Source organism: Lepisma saccharinum, chromosome 25, assembly GCF_977018435.1.
Source record: "Lepisma saccharinum chromosome 25, izLepSacc3.1, whole genome shotgun sequence".
NCBI classification, from domain to species: Eukaryota; Metazoa; Arthropoda; class Insecta; order Zygentoma; family Lepismatidae; genus Lepisma; species Lepisma saccharinum.
This window is the reverse complement of record NC_139253.1, coordinates 33,845,891-33,863,164: the sequence shown is the minus strand read 5'-3', so window position 1 is coordinate 33,863,164 and position 17,274 is coordinate 33,845,891. Positions and strand designations below refer to the sequence as shown.

Sequence of the window (17,274 nt, the reverse complement as noted above, 5' to 3'; positions counted from 1 at the left end):
CAGACCACTTTAAGAAATCTTTGTCTTCAAGTTCTGTATCTGTCATCCATTCGTAATTGCCAATTGGTAGTGATTGATTCATGACATAACCATATAAATTGTTCATGTCAATATATAAAATATATTTAATTTTTTTATTAGCATTATAATTTCTAGATAAATATTTATTATTTGCTTTTGCATATCTTAAAGGACACTGGACTATACCACCACGCTTACCAGATTCAACAAACATGAACTGTTCGATATCGGTAACAAGACCAATTTCAACCTCTGTATTTAAAAGCATAGCTTGCCAGGATAAACCAGGTGTTGTATACATAAAAACAGGATCCAAATTGTATTTCTTGAAACAACGATTTCGAAAAATCTCGAACACATCGGCTAACAAAAGACCATCCAGTTTTAAATAGATATCATGATAATCTCCCATTGTTTTACAATTTAATATATTCCAAATTGTCTGTGCATATTGATAATCTATTTCACTACATTCTTCATCCTGAAGATGGTTATAAAATTTATTTTTCGGTGGTAACTGTGTCTCATTAAATTTATCAAAACTATCCATGTATTGATAGGGGTAAACTCCTTTTCTTTTTAGCAATTCCATACTAACATTATTAAAATATTTTCTTGTGTGAATAAATTCATCATCGGATAATTGTTTCACCAGATTTGCCAAACTACTAGATAGAAACTGATATGAATCTAGAAACCTAAGTTTAATTATTTGTCCATTTTCTAATCTGATAGTTTTTTCTATGGTAATATATTTATCTTTACTGCGTGGTATAATATTAATATTTTCTGTATCATATCCTAATTCTTTGATAAATAAATGTGCATCAAAATTTTGTAAATTATGAATAAATACTGGAATAAAATTTGGTTTCTTTATTTTTAAGTTACATGAATTGCAAATTGTTTCAATATATTCTCCATTAAAATGGTTATGGTGTTTAACTTTTGGATTAAATAAATTAAAATTATTTTTACAATATTTGCATTGTTTGGTATCATAATGTTTCTGATGTTGTTCTGGTGTAAGTTTATTCATCAATTTTGTATTATATAAAATTGGAGCAAAATCTTTTACCCACTCTCTAAGTTTTTCAATAAATATTCGAGATGCATTTTTACCTCTATAAATAAATAATTGTTGTGGATTATTTTCTTCATAAGTTTTTACTAATTTTAGTACAAAACCACAAGATTCATGGTTAGCTATATTTGTTGTATATGATTCATTTGGATCGGGAAGACATGTTTGCATCGGTATCTGTATTGTTTCAAAATCAGCATAGATTACAAATGGATGTTGTACCAGCGATTCATAATTAGAAAATTTTATACTTTTGGATGGAAATTTGTAAGTTGCATGGGGATAATAATAACATTTTTCAATATGTTCCTCTAATTGCTGTTCACATGATTTGTCACCTCTTCCATAAAATTTTGACAAGCATCGATCACATATTGTTATTTTATGACAATCTGATGTTATTTGATTATGCACCAATTTTGTTAGATTTTGTATGAGACAATAGTTTTCTTATTTCTCTCTGTAACATATAATAATCTTATGATATGTGCAGATGGTGGATGGTGTCTGAGTGGATAAATATTATTATTTATATCATAACCATAAACATGAACATTTATTAATTTTTTATTGTATTGTTGATATTGCTTTTCAAATTTCTCAATATCTGAGATTTGAACTGGATATTTTATTCCTGACATGGATTTTTTAAATTCTGTTTCAAATTTTTCATAATGGGAGACACGATATTTGTGATTATTATGATTTTTAACTGGATGAAAATATGCTATGATGCACCAGAGGAAACATTTATTATCATTATTTTGAATATTTAATACAGATTTTTTGTTTTCAATCTCTTTAGGTAATTTAATATAACCAGATCCTCCAAGAGGGGCATTTTTTGCTATTTTCAATTCAAGTTCATGGTTTGTATCACAAAGAGACCAACCTGAATCTTGTTTTTGGAACTGTTGTTGTTGTAACTTAAGTTCTTCACAAATTCTATCATAAATATCATCTAAATTATTAGTATCATTATAGTATAATTTTAACACATGAGTCTGATGATAAAATTTTTCTATTTTATTACCAGGATTAATATAATTTGATGATAAAATACAATATAATTTGAGAGAATATTGTCTAAGTTTATCACAAATTAAATTTTTAAATTTAGGTTTAAGTTTAGCTAGAAAATTTGGAATATCTAATTCTTCATTATCTACATGTGTTGTATTATATACAACATGATATAAAATATCTTGGTTTGGATTTTGAATTTGATTATTCATTTTGTTATAATTGGGTTTCATATCTATATTTTATAATTGGGTTTTATATCTATATTTTTATAATTTGGGTTTTATATATACAAAATATTTTTTTTAGGATTCTTGTCAAAACAATAAAATTTTAGGTAAATTAATTATTTAATAAATCTCTTCTCTCAACTTCTAATTCTCAAATAATAATTGAAAATAGCAAAATATTTGTATTTATAATGTCAATTTATTAATCAGTAAACTTTTGGTTTATATCTATATTTTTATAATTTGGGTTTTATATATAAAATATTTTTTAGGATTCTTCTTAAAACAATAAAATTTTAGGTATATTTTTGCGACGAGCTGTAGAAGCCACAATTACCTAACGTATTTTTTTTTAAATATATTTGTAAAATCCATCTAATATCTGAATTTAAAAAAATATATATTATATTTGTTAACTGTTTAAGGAAAATTTTTGCAAAATACCCCGACAACGTTTCAGCTACTAGGACCTCATTACCATGAGCCTAATCCTAGTAAGCCACATACACACCTGTTCTTCGTATCGCATATACTAGTAAGTCAGATGACATCATGGGAGAATCACATGTCCCCCAATGATCCCACCCCAACAAACGTAGCACATGCTAGAAGAAACGGGATCAGGATATTTTATGCTAAATTTACGGCTGCCTGTATGCAGTTATAGGCAAATTATTAAAAGAGCGCTCTAATATACAATGATTTTTCTTACCATGTACCCTAACATACAATTTAACATAACAAGTAAAATTTCGATTCGTCTATATATACCCAACGAAACTCAGAAACTGTCATACGCGAGAGGTATATTTTGCAACAACTATAATTACCCAACACTAGCAACAAGAACAAAAAAATTATATCAATTAATTGTATAATATTAATTAGTAACTTTAGATAATATTAATTATTAGTTTTCATTTGTAATTAATTTTAAAAAACAATTAATCACATGTTAGGTGATGATAACCAAGTGCAAAAAGCATTGTACACACAAACAAAGCACCACTTGTTTCACAAAACCTCTAACAGATGGCAGATAGTTGAAGGGAGGACTGAGAATCATATTTCGAAGAGCGGCAGTAGGGTTCATATTGCTATTATATTGCCAGTGAAGCACTAACAGTATAAGAAATAAAAATTAGTACACATATGGTGATATAGAGATATACAAATACAGGATGCTGGGGTATTTTGCTAAAATTTGTAATAATTTATAAGTAGACCGGACGTGGACCGGAAGTGGACCGGAAGTAACTTAGCACTTACTTTTAACTCAGCACTTCGCTTTAATTATTGAAAAATAAAAGTTTAGCAAAAGTTATAGAGGGATTTTAGAAAATTAGCAATTTTGCACTATGAAAATTGGAATTTGAGCTTTGACTTTTTTTTTTCACTTGTATTGTGTCATTTTTGTAACAGTCAAAGTTCGATTTTGAGTATATTACTGTATAGGTATACACAATAAAAGTAAACCAAAATTTCGGGGGTGGCCCAGAACATAGCGTTCTCCCTACTCTTATCTGAAACAAGTAATATACCACCAAAGATTACGATGGAACATCTGAAGAAGGGTCAAATTATGTACTCAGCTTCTGAAATGCTTTGTTTTGTGCGTTATTTTGGTCTGTTGATAGGTGATCTTGTGCCTTCGGATAATGATTTTTAATCAAAGAAGTTTAGCCTATCATTAAGAGTTTCTAATGTACAGTACTTATTTTCAATTATTTTTTTACTATTCTAGCTATATCATACCTACAAATCCCTTCAAGAATGTCATGCATGATATCCACAGCAGCATTCTTTGTGACATGAAAACCAGGAAGTGCATTCCATATGCATTCTTCTTTAATTCCTGTTTCGGTATAATTGTTTACTAAAACATCAGCTTCATAATTCTGTTCATTTCTCATCAACTCTGCTTTTTCGGTTTCAAGTTGCTGTATCAAATTCTTGTGCGCTTTGCAGAATCTACAGGGAAAATTTCCTGAGAAGTTCTCAATGAACCCAAAAATAGAATTCATGCCAAGATTATCTCCTAGTATCAAACTTACCTTAAAATGCAACTGCTTTTCTAATCCATTGTGATTAACTGTTAACCCATGAATTTCCAATGACACAAGCTCTTTTTTTAGCTCCTTGAATACAGACTCATTGCCAAAAGTACTCCTATCTGCACTGTGAAACAGCAAAGCCAAGAAAATATTTTCTAATGTTGACAAATACTCTGCAGATAATCCACCCACTATATAATACACTGCGCCTAACTTATTTTTATAGCGTGACCGCTCAATGGGTTATCTACTTCAAAATCATCAAAATATAAAAACAATGGAATTTCATATTCATATTGTTTCTCCCTCTGCCTCCAGAATTGACCTTGTATGTAATGTGTTATAGGTTCCTCGCAATCTGAGAGGGTATACATATTTTTAAATATATCGTCTAAGACCCCTGGTAATTCCAAAAAGATTTTTAACACTTTACTCATGGAAATGAACTGTCCATAGTGATGCTCAATATCCAAAACTACTTGGCCACATTTTCTTTTGTTACAGATAGATTCACCGATTTTAAACTGGCTAGGTTTAATGAGAAATTTTGATTCTGTAAAATATTTGAACCTGAGATGTTCTGTATGTAATTTGTCAAAAGGATCCATCACAGATTGCAATAAACATCTCATATCTTCCGTTGTCTCATTTGATTTATCAACCAGAAGAGGCTCAATTTTACAAGTCAGAAAGTCAAGTAACCCGTAGCGTAAAAAATCTGTACAATATTCTATTGTTTCCTGAACTTGGTTTCTTGTGTAGCTGGAATTACTGTATAGTTTAGCAATAAACGATACAGCAGAAGCATGCAATGAATTTACAAACCTGTTAATAGGTACAGACTTCAGTGAATTTACATTGGTGCTTGTACTTTTAGGACCACTGTTAGCTGCAGGAAATTCTTGACACACTGTCCCAGATATCTGTGGCATAGTATAAGTAACTGCAACATTATTTCTACAATGTTTAGTTTCTAGATGTCTCCGAAACGTGTATGCATTTTGGAAACTTCTTTGACAAGTTCCTTGAGCACAATGATAGGCAGTCAAATAAGTGCCAGAATGCTTGTAACTTATGTGCCAAAGAAGCAATTTAGGAGTACCCAAAGTTTTTTTGCATCTATAGCAAGTAAACATATTGATGTGCAAGAATATTACATGGAAGAATCAACTATAATGCACTTACACATATTTACACTACATTTTACACTATCACTACATATTACACTTTCATTACATATTACACAACATATTGAATACTTTTATTTGTTAAGATCAAAATTAGTTTCTCTTTCTCAGCAAACTGCACCTTCACTGAATGCACTGGAGAGCACTGAGTGCTTCAAACACTCTTGGAATTTTTGAATCCCATTTTGTTGTTATGTGATAGATTGCCAGCTGAATAAGTAACCAGATATGTTCTGATTCTGGAGGATATGATGCATTGAAAACATGAAAAGCCTTAAAACATATATCCAAGCTCTTCAAAACTGAAGTCATCTTGTACAATGTGCTGTCAATATTTACATAACAACTCTGAATTTCAGTCACTGATGGCCCAACTACAATTATGTAAGGCTGCACTGTGAGGCCTATATTCTGCATTTTTTGCACCTTGTTGTATTTCAGTCTGTTAATGTCTCCAGGAATCTAATACAGAAAGAAAAAATACAATAAATACACATAGCCGGTTGGTTGGTCAGTTCAATCAGAATTACAAAATTCTATGACCCTCAAACATGTTGAAATAAATATAAAGAAAACATTCAAGACTTACATGTAAGGAAATATTTGCTGCAGAATGTATTTTCAAGATAACATTCTGTAACATAGAGACAGTGGTTCAAATCCCACTTTACACTGTAGGTCCAGTTCAAAATAAACCATATGGAATTTGCATTTTTTTTAGCATTTATTTAATCCAAACTGTTATCAATTTACACATATTGTATATACAGTGGGATGCATAAGTATTCCTTGGCAAATCACCCATGACTATTTCCATTCATTTTTCTCTTGCATCCGACGTGTTTTTAAGGACTGGCTGTGAATGTATGCTGGTGTAGAAGTTGTTAGCAGCTCGTTTGGTATTTTGTTTCAATCACTGAAAAAGAGAATAAACACGTTCTGGGACCATTTGCTTGGGAATACTTATGCATCCTGCTGTACATATTGCTTGCATTGTGGTTTCCTTTTCATAACTTAACAGTTATTACAAGTAAATGAACATTTTTTTGTCGTGATGCTTGGAGACACCCCCTCCCCTCAAAAATATAAGAATACCTGTAATACTAAGTTATAAAATGGAAAGTTGAATATATTTGTGATGCCGTATTTAAAATTTTCTAAAAGTGAACACTACATTCCACAAGTGTGACACTGAAGTCTAGATTACTTCCTCTCTGTCTCTCTCTTCCTTCTGTATATGTGTCTGTGTGTGTGTGTAATTGTTAAAAGGAATGCAAAAAATATGTGGTTATTTATCTTACGCATTATGGTGACTGGTAATGATATAAGATACCATTCACGTGAAAATTAATTTTCACACTAAGTACACATTCCGAGCTTCCAACTCTGTGAAACAGCAACCCATTGCATCGAATCTCACCCCCTCTGTTATCTGTCTTTTTTAAATCAGAGCTCTATTTCTTACGATGTAGATTTCCTATTGACATCACAATGCTGAATCAACACCAAAAATGTTTGCCTCCCACTTGGCTTGCATCAGTTACGTGGGAGATCTGCTAATTGTCAAGCATTATATTAAAATTTGAACCTCGAACACCACCTTGAGTAGTGAGTCAGCCAAGCAGAGGCCATGTAGTTATCAAGCTACTATATGGCTGTCTACTCCAATGCTATGAGTTCTTTACACCAATACCCCTAACTGAGACTACATTATCTATATGGAAAGAATTGTGAACAAAAATACCTTTGCATGACATATAATTCCTTCCTGGCTTTCCAGGATGGATGGTTTCCATTGCTTTCTCACACTCCTGATTCTCCCTGGAGGTGGTTGCATATAAGGAAGCAACATGATTTGCACTGTATGCTTTGAATCTGAAATTATAGTTCCAATAGGGTACTTAGGTAATTGATTACACATCCTCAACATTTTCTCAATGCAAAATTTGAAAATGTTTCAAAGGAAAATATTATCCATTAACAAAAATACTTAATATTATCTAGACCTACTGGAAGCATGCAGGCAGAATATGTTACTGAATTAATTGAATAATATAACCTGCATGCTTCTATTTGAAATATTTATATAATTATGGATAAACAGCAGTCCACTAAACTTCTGACTCCTGAGCACTTTCTAGAAATATGGTATATGATTTATGAAGAACTAAACACTATCTCTTCAAAAGCAATGGTAACATGTTATAGTTTAATTAAAAATTGAACGTTGAGTTGAGTTGGTGTTTAAGTCCACTTTATGTACAGAAAGCTAATCGGGACTGGACCTAGAGTTTAAAGTGGGATCCGAACCACTGTATGGTTCCACCGGGTATCGAACCCGGGACCTCTTGATTACAAGGCGATGGCGCTACCACTGCGCCATCGAAAAATTTAACCTATCGTGAATAAGAGCACATTTATCTTTATGTCATACTACATTAAGTAAAGTCAAGGGTTCTTTTAAAGAGGCAATCTTGCAAGACAAGTACATCGGTGTAAATGAGTAAATTGTAATGGTGTATATTGCAAGAAAATCAAAAACACTTCCAACAACTTTTAATCCGTTTCGTTTTCACTTATATTTTCTTTAAAAAATTTAAGATTAATAACAACCAACAGTGTATATAATGAAATACGTCCATTCCTTCTCCAATTAGAATTTGATAAAGTATTCATGCCTAGCTTTTGAAATGATTAATTTCTTTCTTTTCATTCTTATCATACAGGTGAAATATGATGAAACTCTGAACTTACCATCACTTAAATTAGCACCATCTAACAACGACACTAGTTTCATATAATTGACATCTGTTGAGCCACTTTTTAAGGATCTTAAATTCTGGAAAAAAGTTTCCCATTGTGTCAGAAGTTCAAATACACTTTCTGGATGTGCCTGTTCAAAGTCTGATTCTATCTATATAAAGACAAAAAAAAAGAAGTAGTAATATACATAAGTAGCAATCAAAAGACAGAACTAAAGTAGATGTATTTATTTCTATACAGCTTTGTCCTGTGCTTCTATCCCATATTGTGAAATCGACAATACACCATGACCAGGATTTTTTACATCAAGTGAATGTAAATATCTTACAGTGTCTCAAGTCTTTTAATGTGAATGGTTAGGAGGATATTAATCATACTGCCCACATATACCTTTTGAAATCATGTTAGTTGCATTAAGGCAGTAAGAAAACTGACCCTCGTCACCCAGTCTCTTCCGATATATGATTGTTTCTTTATCTTTTCTTCATTTCCACCACAGCAAAAAAAGAAAAAGAAAAAAGAAACAACAAAAACATAGAGGCACTTCCTAATATTCTGGGATACACTGCCTTCCTTGTCTCATACATTCATCCCATAACTACAAAGTTACAACCTATATGCTATTAGTGAGAGAACTGGAGTCACAGTGGTCTTATGGCATTTTACTGCTACATCAGAGACCCAGGTTCGATTCCTGGGGTGGGTGATGTAAGATCAGAGATCTTTTGGCCTTGTCCCTGCATAAAGTGACTCTGGGGTTCACTCAGCCGAATATAAATAGGTACCTGGGGTAACCCTGGGAAGTAAAGGTGGCCACAGCATGGTGCTGATCACATCACCTTTAAAACTTGGGGGGCAAGGAGAGTTTACTACTTTTTAGTTGACGAGGCTTAGCAATACGAGGCCCTAATACTGGAGCAAAAATGGCTAATCGTCACCACTTTGTAGGGCCCTAGCCCCCGCATCCCCTAAATGTGCCTTCATGGCACAATGCAATATGCACATGTAACTTTTCCTTACCTACAAACCCCTATGAGAGAATATGTACTGTAGACATATTTTACCAATACGATAACATCATTACGATAAATTATAAAAAATATAGTCACAAATTATCCTAATATATATAAACAGCACTGGAAATACTGTATACACCAGCAGAAAATATGAAAACGAAGCTCCTGGGAAAGATAGATGTGTGTGGCACCCAAATAATATAACAAAAAATGGGACAATAAAAAGCACAAATGTTTAATTTGTACAAAGCATTGAACACTTCCAATTTTTACAAATCTTTCAACTTATTCATTTATTAAGAAATGAGATGTGTGCTTACCAATGTATATCCCAAGCTGTGCTGTAGTACTGGCCAATCCTTTATAAAATGTTGCACTGTGCTTCCATCACTTTTCAGATTCTGTTCCTGCCTCATGCTCCAAGTATTCTTCCAATGTTTTAGTACTTCTGGCCATGGTTCGCAACTATTTGCCAGCCAGGACTTGCTGTTTTCTTGTTCGTCTTTAAGATAAACAGAGAATATGGAAATATTACACAATAGTTTCCACTCCGATAAATTTCTGAACTTCCATAATGATACACATAATAATGAAAATAATGTAAATTATGTATAATATCAATCACAGTAATGAGAAAACTATAAGAACTGAAAAAATTACAATCTCATAATGCTATTGCCAGTGCACTGTGCCTTATCTGGGAATTGAACCAGATTACAATGTGATGGCATTCCCACCATGTCCTATAAGACTTTGATTTGCACTCTTCATTTCATTTTTTGTCCATGTTATAATTTCATTACAAATGGAACATATCAATGAATAACAGCACATTTAACTCTATTCCATACTACTTTAAGTCAAATCAAGGGTTCTTTTAAGAACCTTTCAAGAACTTCAGAAATTAATATGTATGTCCCAATTTACTAAAAATTAAATCTGCCTTACTCTGCAGAAAATAGGTGACTACATGTAACAGATTTGTTATCGCAAATCTTTGTAAAATGGTACAATGGGTTTTAGAGAACATTTACACTGTTAAACAAATAAAAAGGATAAAGAAATGGAAAATTTTTAAGTTGATGAAAAACACACATTAAATATCATAATTCAGACAAAATTTATGAAATTACCTGAAATAGTAGTATCCACATCAATTGCTGATTTTTCTGATAGGCCTATTGTCCTGGATACACTGCCTAGAATCCCAACACTTCTCAATTCTCGAAATTTATTTCTGTATTTGTCCACCAACTTTCCCTTTGATATACAGGATTTGTTCACTCTGCTATCTCTCTTTTTAACTGGAGGAATATAATAAACTGAAACACTTTCTGTCTGGAATATAGACACTATACTTTCTGCTATACTTTCAAATTGGTCATTTCGCAGGCGTCTGCAAAATACAAAATTAGAGATGAGATAAGAATGTGGTATCTCCCCTCTGTAGCAATGGTTTAATTATATTTCTACATAATTAAAAGTTTGAGGCAATACTAAAACTTGTTCATTAATAAAATGTGGAGTTATTTTACTTCTGTTGTGTAATATTTGTTTGTCAGATCGAATTTTAGGAAGTTAGAATTCCTGTAGTATCATAATCAAACAAAAACATGTACAGACATTTAAATGCACATTGTACTCATCATTACTTTCCTTTCGTCATACCTTTCAAAGCATTTGTGTGTGTGTGTTCATTTCTGTACACTAAAAGTCCGAAAAATAATCATGTATGTGTTTATTTTGTTTGATACTTGACCTGTTCTAGTTAATACTATAGGCAATCGGTACACGATAGTCATGTTTTTCTTACGTTCCACCAAAAGTACACTCATAACACTACTATTAATTAGATTCTTCTTTGGATATCTATCTTTGGTAATGAATATCATGGTGACCAAAGCTGTTATCATGCTCCGAGTAGTCATCTCATGAATATTTACATGTTGTATCTTTACATAACTAATAAAAAAAATAATAAGCCAGCATCCAGTAACCTTGCTGCAAGAAGAAAAGTAACTCTGCTGAACTGACAATAAAGAAATGGGAACAGGTTAATTGGCTGTCATTGTAGATTGAGTTGGTCTTTTTTAAGTCCACTTTATGCACAGTAAGGCTAATTGGGACTGGACCTACAGTTTAAAGTCGGATCTGAACCGATATGTGCCCCACCGGGTATCGAACCAGTGTCCTCTTGATTACAAGGCAACGACGCTACCATTGTGCCATCAGGGAGGCTGGCTGTCATTGTAATAGTACTTACGCCTAAATATAAGAATGCTCATAATAAACAATGCCAACAGTTCTTCACAAGATTAAAAATAGTGTAAGTGACATTTATGTCCAGGCTATGCTTTATGTGCATAAAATTCTAAAATTTGAGCATAAATTACACACTGGTATGAGTTCTGTAGACGTGAGGTAAAATATGAGTCTATGGCAATGAAATTTCACTATTGTCAGTTCTATTTTTACCTGAAAAAAAAATCTGGTATTCTTCATAAGTGAATTTACTGGGTTAATGCAAATATAGTCTTCCGCAGTCATTTCAGCTATTAAATGATGCTGTTGTATTTTCATTTGCAAGTGCAAGTTATCTACACTACACTTCTGTCAAACACAAATGATCAAGATATTTTTGTCAACTACTGAAAAAAGCTACTGGTATTGCATAATGTTCCTTTTCACTAAATAAACACACTAGTCACTGTTTACCAGACGTCTTTTCCTTTTTTTTTGTTCAAGTGGAATTTGCAAAATGAGCTTTGTCCCTGATAATAGGCATCTCATAAAATATACTTTAGTGGGGTAGTTCTAAAACTCAGAGAGAATGTTTCAAGCAAAAACTTACACATTAGGATTCTGTAATAAATGGTTGATGATGATATCAACGAGCAGACCTCTGGTCTTACGATTTAGTGATTTTCCTGTCTCATATGTCCCAAGGACAAATCTTCCACTTCCACTTCCTTGTAAGATATCCAAAATGTTTTGTGACGTAAATGGTTCTTGTATTTTAACTGGAATGCTTCCAGATGTCTCAGGTACATTTATGCTATATTCTGCTATTCCACCCTCAGGTTTCACATTATTTACACTTGTATCTTCACAGCACACATCAAATTCATCTATGTAGTTCTCACTTATAGTACTACCAGCTGGTGTATTTGTCAAAGTTTCAGCTGATGAAGATTGCACCTAAATTAAAAAAAATGTAAAAATAAATATGTAACTTTTATTGTTTACATACAAAAAATGTTTAATGCTTCTTAGTTATACATGAAAAGGAAAAACCATTTGGATAATTCTGATAATTTTTACTTTAATTCATGATTCAATAGAGAAGGAAATCACATAACTTATCTTACATGGTCCCTTCTTTTCATCATTATTGTTGTTTTTTATCACCATGTTAGGCTTATCTGTTTATTTTTAGCCTTCACAACTCTTTGGATGCACATTTTATAAATACCCATGCAGTTTAGTAACAACATTAAAATAAATATGTGAACACTAGTTCAAAATGTAAAATGTATTCATTTCAAGCTCATCAGGTGCTACGCCCCTTGTGGGTACGTACTTAAATGTTATTTACCACGGCTACAGATATCTTAATCTCAGGGGGATAAGTTCTTTGTTTGAAAATTCCAAATAAGAAAGCGTTTTATAGCCAAGAGGATATAGTAAAATGCGGATCTATATTCTGAGAACTTAACAAAATACAGAGAAAATATATGTATATGTATAATCGAAAAGACTTCTTCTTCTTTTAAATGGCTTCTTCTTCTTTTAAAAGGCTTCTTCTTCTTTTAATATGGAAAAAGCTTCTTCTTTTCTTATGGAAACGGCTTCTTCTTCTTTTAAAAGGTTTCGTCTTCTTTTAAAAGGCTTCTTCTTCTTTTAAAAGGCTTCTTCTTCTTCTAAAAGGCTTCTTCTTCTTTTAATATGGAAAAAGCTTCTTCTTCTTTTATTATGAAAACGGCTTCTTCTTCTTTTAATATGGAAATGGCTTCTTCTTCTTTTTCTTTGAATTTCTTCTTCTTTTATTAAAGCGTAATCTTATTTATGTGCTCGCTTTCCCCCCGCTTCTTTGTCAAACAATACAAGCTATACTTGTAGAAAGAGTAGGGTCGACTAAACTGACAATAGCGCCACCTCCTATTTGACGACCAAAGGGGAATAACCAGGATCGCTAATAACGAGCGCTGCCAATGGCCCAGTGCGACTAATAAAAAGCGCAACCGAAAAGTGCTTCGGGGCGTCTAATTTGACACAGCGCCACCGGGGAACGGACAAATGCAAAAGCTGACGATGTTCTCCTCGTCAGAGAATCAAAAAGAAATTGAGATGAGATACATTTCTGAATTCATTTGGTCACTTAATGACTTTCCTAAACGTTTCATATGCGGCTATATTCTGAATTCTTTTACATTACTACATACATCATTCTATTTACTTCTATTATAGTATTTGAACTCTTCTTTTATATATTTCTCAATTTACTATAATATATATCATCCATCTTCTCCGCTCTAAGTTTTTTATAATCTCCTTCGCTCCTATTTATATAGCGTGCTGCCATCTCTTGTCGATTAGGGGAAACCATACCTCCTTGCAACATTCATTGTGTCGTGTGAAACTGGCACGTGACACAGGTCACCTTCAGAGCATCATGCCCTGCAGGTTAAAAATGGTATTAAACAAAAAGGATGGACAAGATGAAGGGAAGAATAAGCTGTAACTACATTCCCAGGTGTTCTGGGTTGAAACGTAAAACCTGCCATATTTCTTTCCCCCATGCACTCGTATTGCATAATCGAAGTTATAAAATTTAAGTCAAAAAAGAAAGTCACACATAACATTTCTTGTAAATTTAACATGAAATGGAAGAAGAGAAAAGTATATGCATGTAAAGACTCAAAATTGGAAACCTCGGTGTTGAGCAGTTAATGGAGTAGTTCACCAAGTTGGTTCTCAATTTTGATGAGGGAAATATGAGACATTAAATTACATACCTCTGTAGGACTAGCAAGTAAGAAACAAGAAACTGAAGTGTAGAAATATATGACAGTTAGGTTACATACCTCTTTAGGCGTATCAAGTAAGTACCCTGTAGATGATAGTTTTACTTGTTCTCTGTATTCTTCAAGTTTTTTCATAAAAATTGCTCTTCTGCCGATTTTTGGAATAAGTTCTCTGAGATGATCTGCAGTGAGCATGCACAATGCACCTATGTCTATTTCATGCTCTGAAAACAAATATAGCAAAATTTTGGAAGAATAATTAAGAAAGTTTAATTTAGAAAATCCAGGGCTGTGTCAGAATACAGCATTTCTGTATCTTTCTTGTTACAACAGAAGCCATCTTTTTCTTCAAATGTATGGTGGTTTGTTTGTTTTTATAAGCACTGGTTATTCCTATTTCATTAATCTTGATGAAAAGGTGAAGGGATGAAGTGGCATGAATGAGGTTCAGCATGAGGCCATTCTTTATGTAACCTAAGTGGCCTTTGCCATTGTTAAAGGTTCTGAATACAAGTTTGTAACCTTAACCACTAACACAAAATTGTTTTGAAAATGAATGGTAAGTGAGGTTATAAAACAGACACAAGAGTTGACAACAGTGATTTTAATTTATGGTTATTTATGATATTTATGAAGTGGTTTCTGTGACGGTGGGGTGCTATTAGATAGGGATCCAATATTTCTGCAAACAGAATTCAGTACTTTAGTATTATACGTACTACCTGGTTAGGTTAGGTTAAGAGTATTAGCTAGTTTCAGGATCGACAAAATCATGTTTGCGAGGGGAATATAATTTAACATAGGCAAATGAGGTAGTCGGTGGTAAAAATTTACTATCCTTCGGACACCTCTAATATTTTCGTTTCGTCAATTTTTGACATTCGTACTTACGTATCTGCTTCGCGGAACATTCCTGAAGGTGTATCAATGTTGTTTTGATGAAATTTGAACTATGTTTCCTAACCTAACAGAACTAACCTAACCACGCGCCAATGGTTCGCAATTATTTCCAATTTCTAGATCCTGATACTAACACGACACCAAATTTTAACTATGTTTCCTAACCTAACAGAACTAACCTATCCACGCACCAATGGTTCATGGGGCTAGCTATTCTCCGTTGGAGAATTAATTTTCAACGAACAACATGAATTTCAGCTATGAAACATTTCCATATCACACAAAACACCTTCCCGATGTTCGACAATGCTACAGGAACTTATTACGGTAAGTAGTTTCTTATGTAAAAATAAATAAATGTGTCCGAAGGATAGTAAACAAGTACCAAAACAACTTAAAAATTACCTTACGCAAACAAGCACGCTTGCCATGGACAATGTATTTTCCGTTAACAAGCGACTGTAAGTATCGTAGACCAATGGGAATTAATGTAGAAATAATTCGGAAGCTTAGTAGCATGCATTTAGGGACTTTATGTTAATGCTAAGAGAACCAAACCTGACCTGCCTAACAACCACGAAAGCATCTATTGAACAAATCTTAAGTACTCGCTAAAACTCTGCAGTATGTGTTAACAGACGTAAATGAAAGTCGAACCATGCGAAAATTGCATTCTTAGTATCATGAAATCTGAATAAAACAAAATGAACTTGGGCGGGAAAGGTTCCTGGCCCGAGAATCAAACCCACGTTGTCCGCATGGTAGTAAAGATGCTACGCAGACTGAGCTACCACGCCTATGTAAACGCAAAACACACTTGCGCCACATGTAATGCATTATATTCTCTATACTGTATGATTAGATAGTACATACTTGATTAATTAGTAGAGATTAAAATACGAGAGACAAAACCGACACCGATGTGGCAGACTTGAAAATATGCATTTCAACTCGTACGCCTGTACGCAAATTAATATTAATGTTTTTCACATATTATGATTTCTATTTAAAACTGTTCCACTTACCAGAAAATGTAGGAATTAGACCTTCAAAGCCCCACAACTTCAAAAGAATTGATACTTCGTTTCCGAGATCCGCCATGTTTTTCTTGTCACACTTGCCAGTACGAGAATCACGTTCTTTTTGTTCAAGGAACAAAATATCTGTTTCAAAATAAAAACAGAACGTCAAACAACAAAATGGCTGTTTCAATGGGCAAAAATAACTTCAAACAAGTATGATTGTTAAGAGAACTAAACCAAATGGTTTATATAAACAGTCACTCTGTAGGTGTAACTAAACTTTGTTTAACCGTAAGAAATTTTATGGAACCAAAGATATTTTGTATCTGGAACTAATCCTTTCTTTCAGTGTACGACACACTATGTGCCTCCACCGGCTATTGAACGTGACACCCCTTCATTACAAAACGACGACGTTACCATTACGTTCTCAGGAAGGCTCGTTCGTGTCTTGAAACACATAGCATTATGGCGTCACGGGATTCATATGTGACGGATGTTCTTCATCAATTCCATCATATTCCTCATCGTGATCTTCGCGATTGGCCAAAAGTTGATGAAAGGCGAAGTAGAATAAAGCAAATAACAATTGATTTGGGTTGATTTTGTGTTTAAATCCACTTTATGCACAGTTAAGCTAATCGGGACTGGACCTACAGTTTAAAGTGGGATCCGAACCACTATGTGCCTCCACCGGGTATCGAACCCGGGACCCCTTGATCACAGGGCGACGACGCTACCACTGCGCCATCGGGAAGCCCCTTCAATCACCGAGTGTATACTGGCAACATCATCCACGTGACTCTGCAGGAATTGGTAGAGTTATGCCTTTTGCTCTATAAGGACTTGTATCCTTTGATTTTAAGTGAAGGCTACAGATACCCTCAGGGCACCGACACACCCGTTATAATCTTAAGAATATGATTGATTGATTTAGTTTATTTTACTTC

The 17,274-nt window shown here is 33.3% G+C and overlaps 1 protein-coding gene across 1 annotated transcript; it reads right to left on the bottom strand.

Annotated features, from left to right (window-relative positions):
* Positions 1–5,722: 5,722 nt before the first annotated feature.
* Positions 5,723–16,403, bottom strand: LOC145978735 (uncharacterized). Its single transcript, XM_083111542.1, has 8 exons — positions 16,328–16,403; positions 14,463–14,626; positions 12,230–12,576; positions 10,512–10,774; positions 9,699–9,880; positions 8,354–8,513; positions 7,344–7,474; positions 5,723–6,061 (listed from the first exon to the last, which is right to left on the bottom strand). Exons 1-8 carry the CDS (start codon positions 16,401–16,403, stop codon positions 5,723–5,725), a joined length of 1,662 nt encoding a protein of 553 aa, XP_082967668.1.
* Between the last annotated feature and the right edge of the window lie 871 nt (positions 16,404–17,274).

Bases quoted from the DNA above. Each gene is read 5' to 3' on its own strand.
- LOC145978735 (XM_083111542.1), bottom strand. From the start codon at position 16,403: ATGGCGGATCTCGGAAACGAAGTATCAATTCTTTTGAAGTTGTGGGGC. The intron at 12,577-14,462 runs GTATGTAACCTA...TTTTTAATTTAG, and splicing joins TACTTGATACGCCTAAAGAG to GTGCAATCTTCATCAGCTGA. The intron at 9,881-10,511 runs GTAATTTCATAA...TTTATCTTAAAG, and splicing joins TGTGGATACTACTATTTCAG to ACGAACAAGAAAACAGCAAG.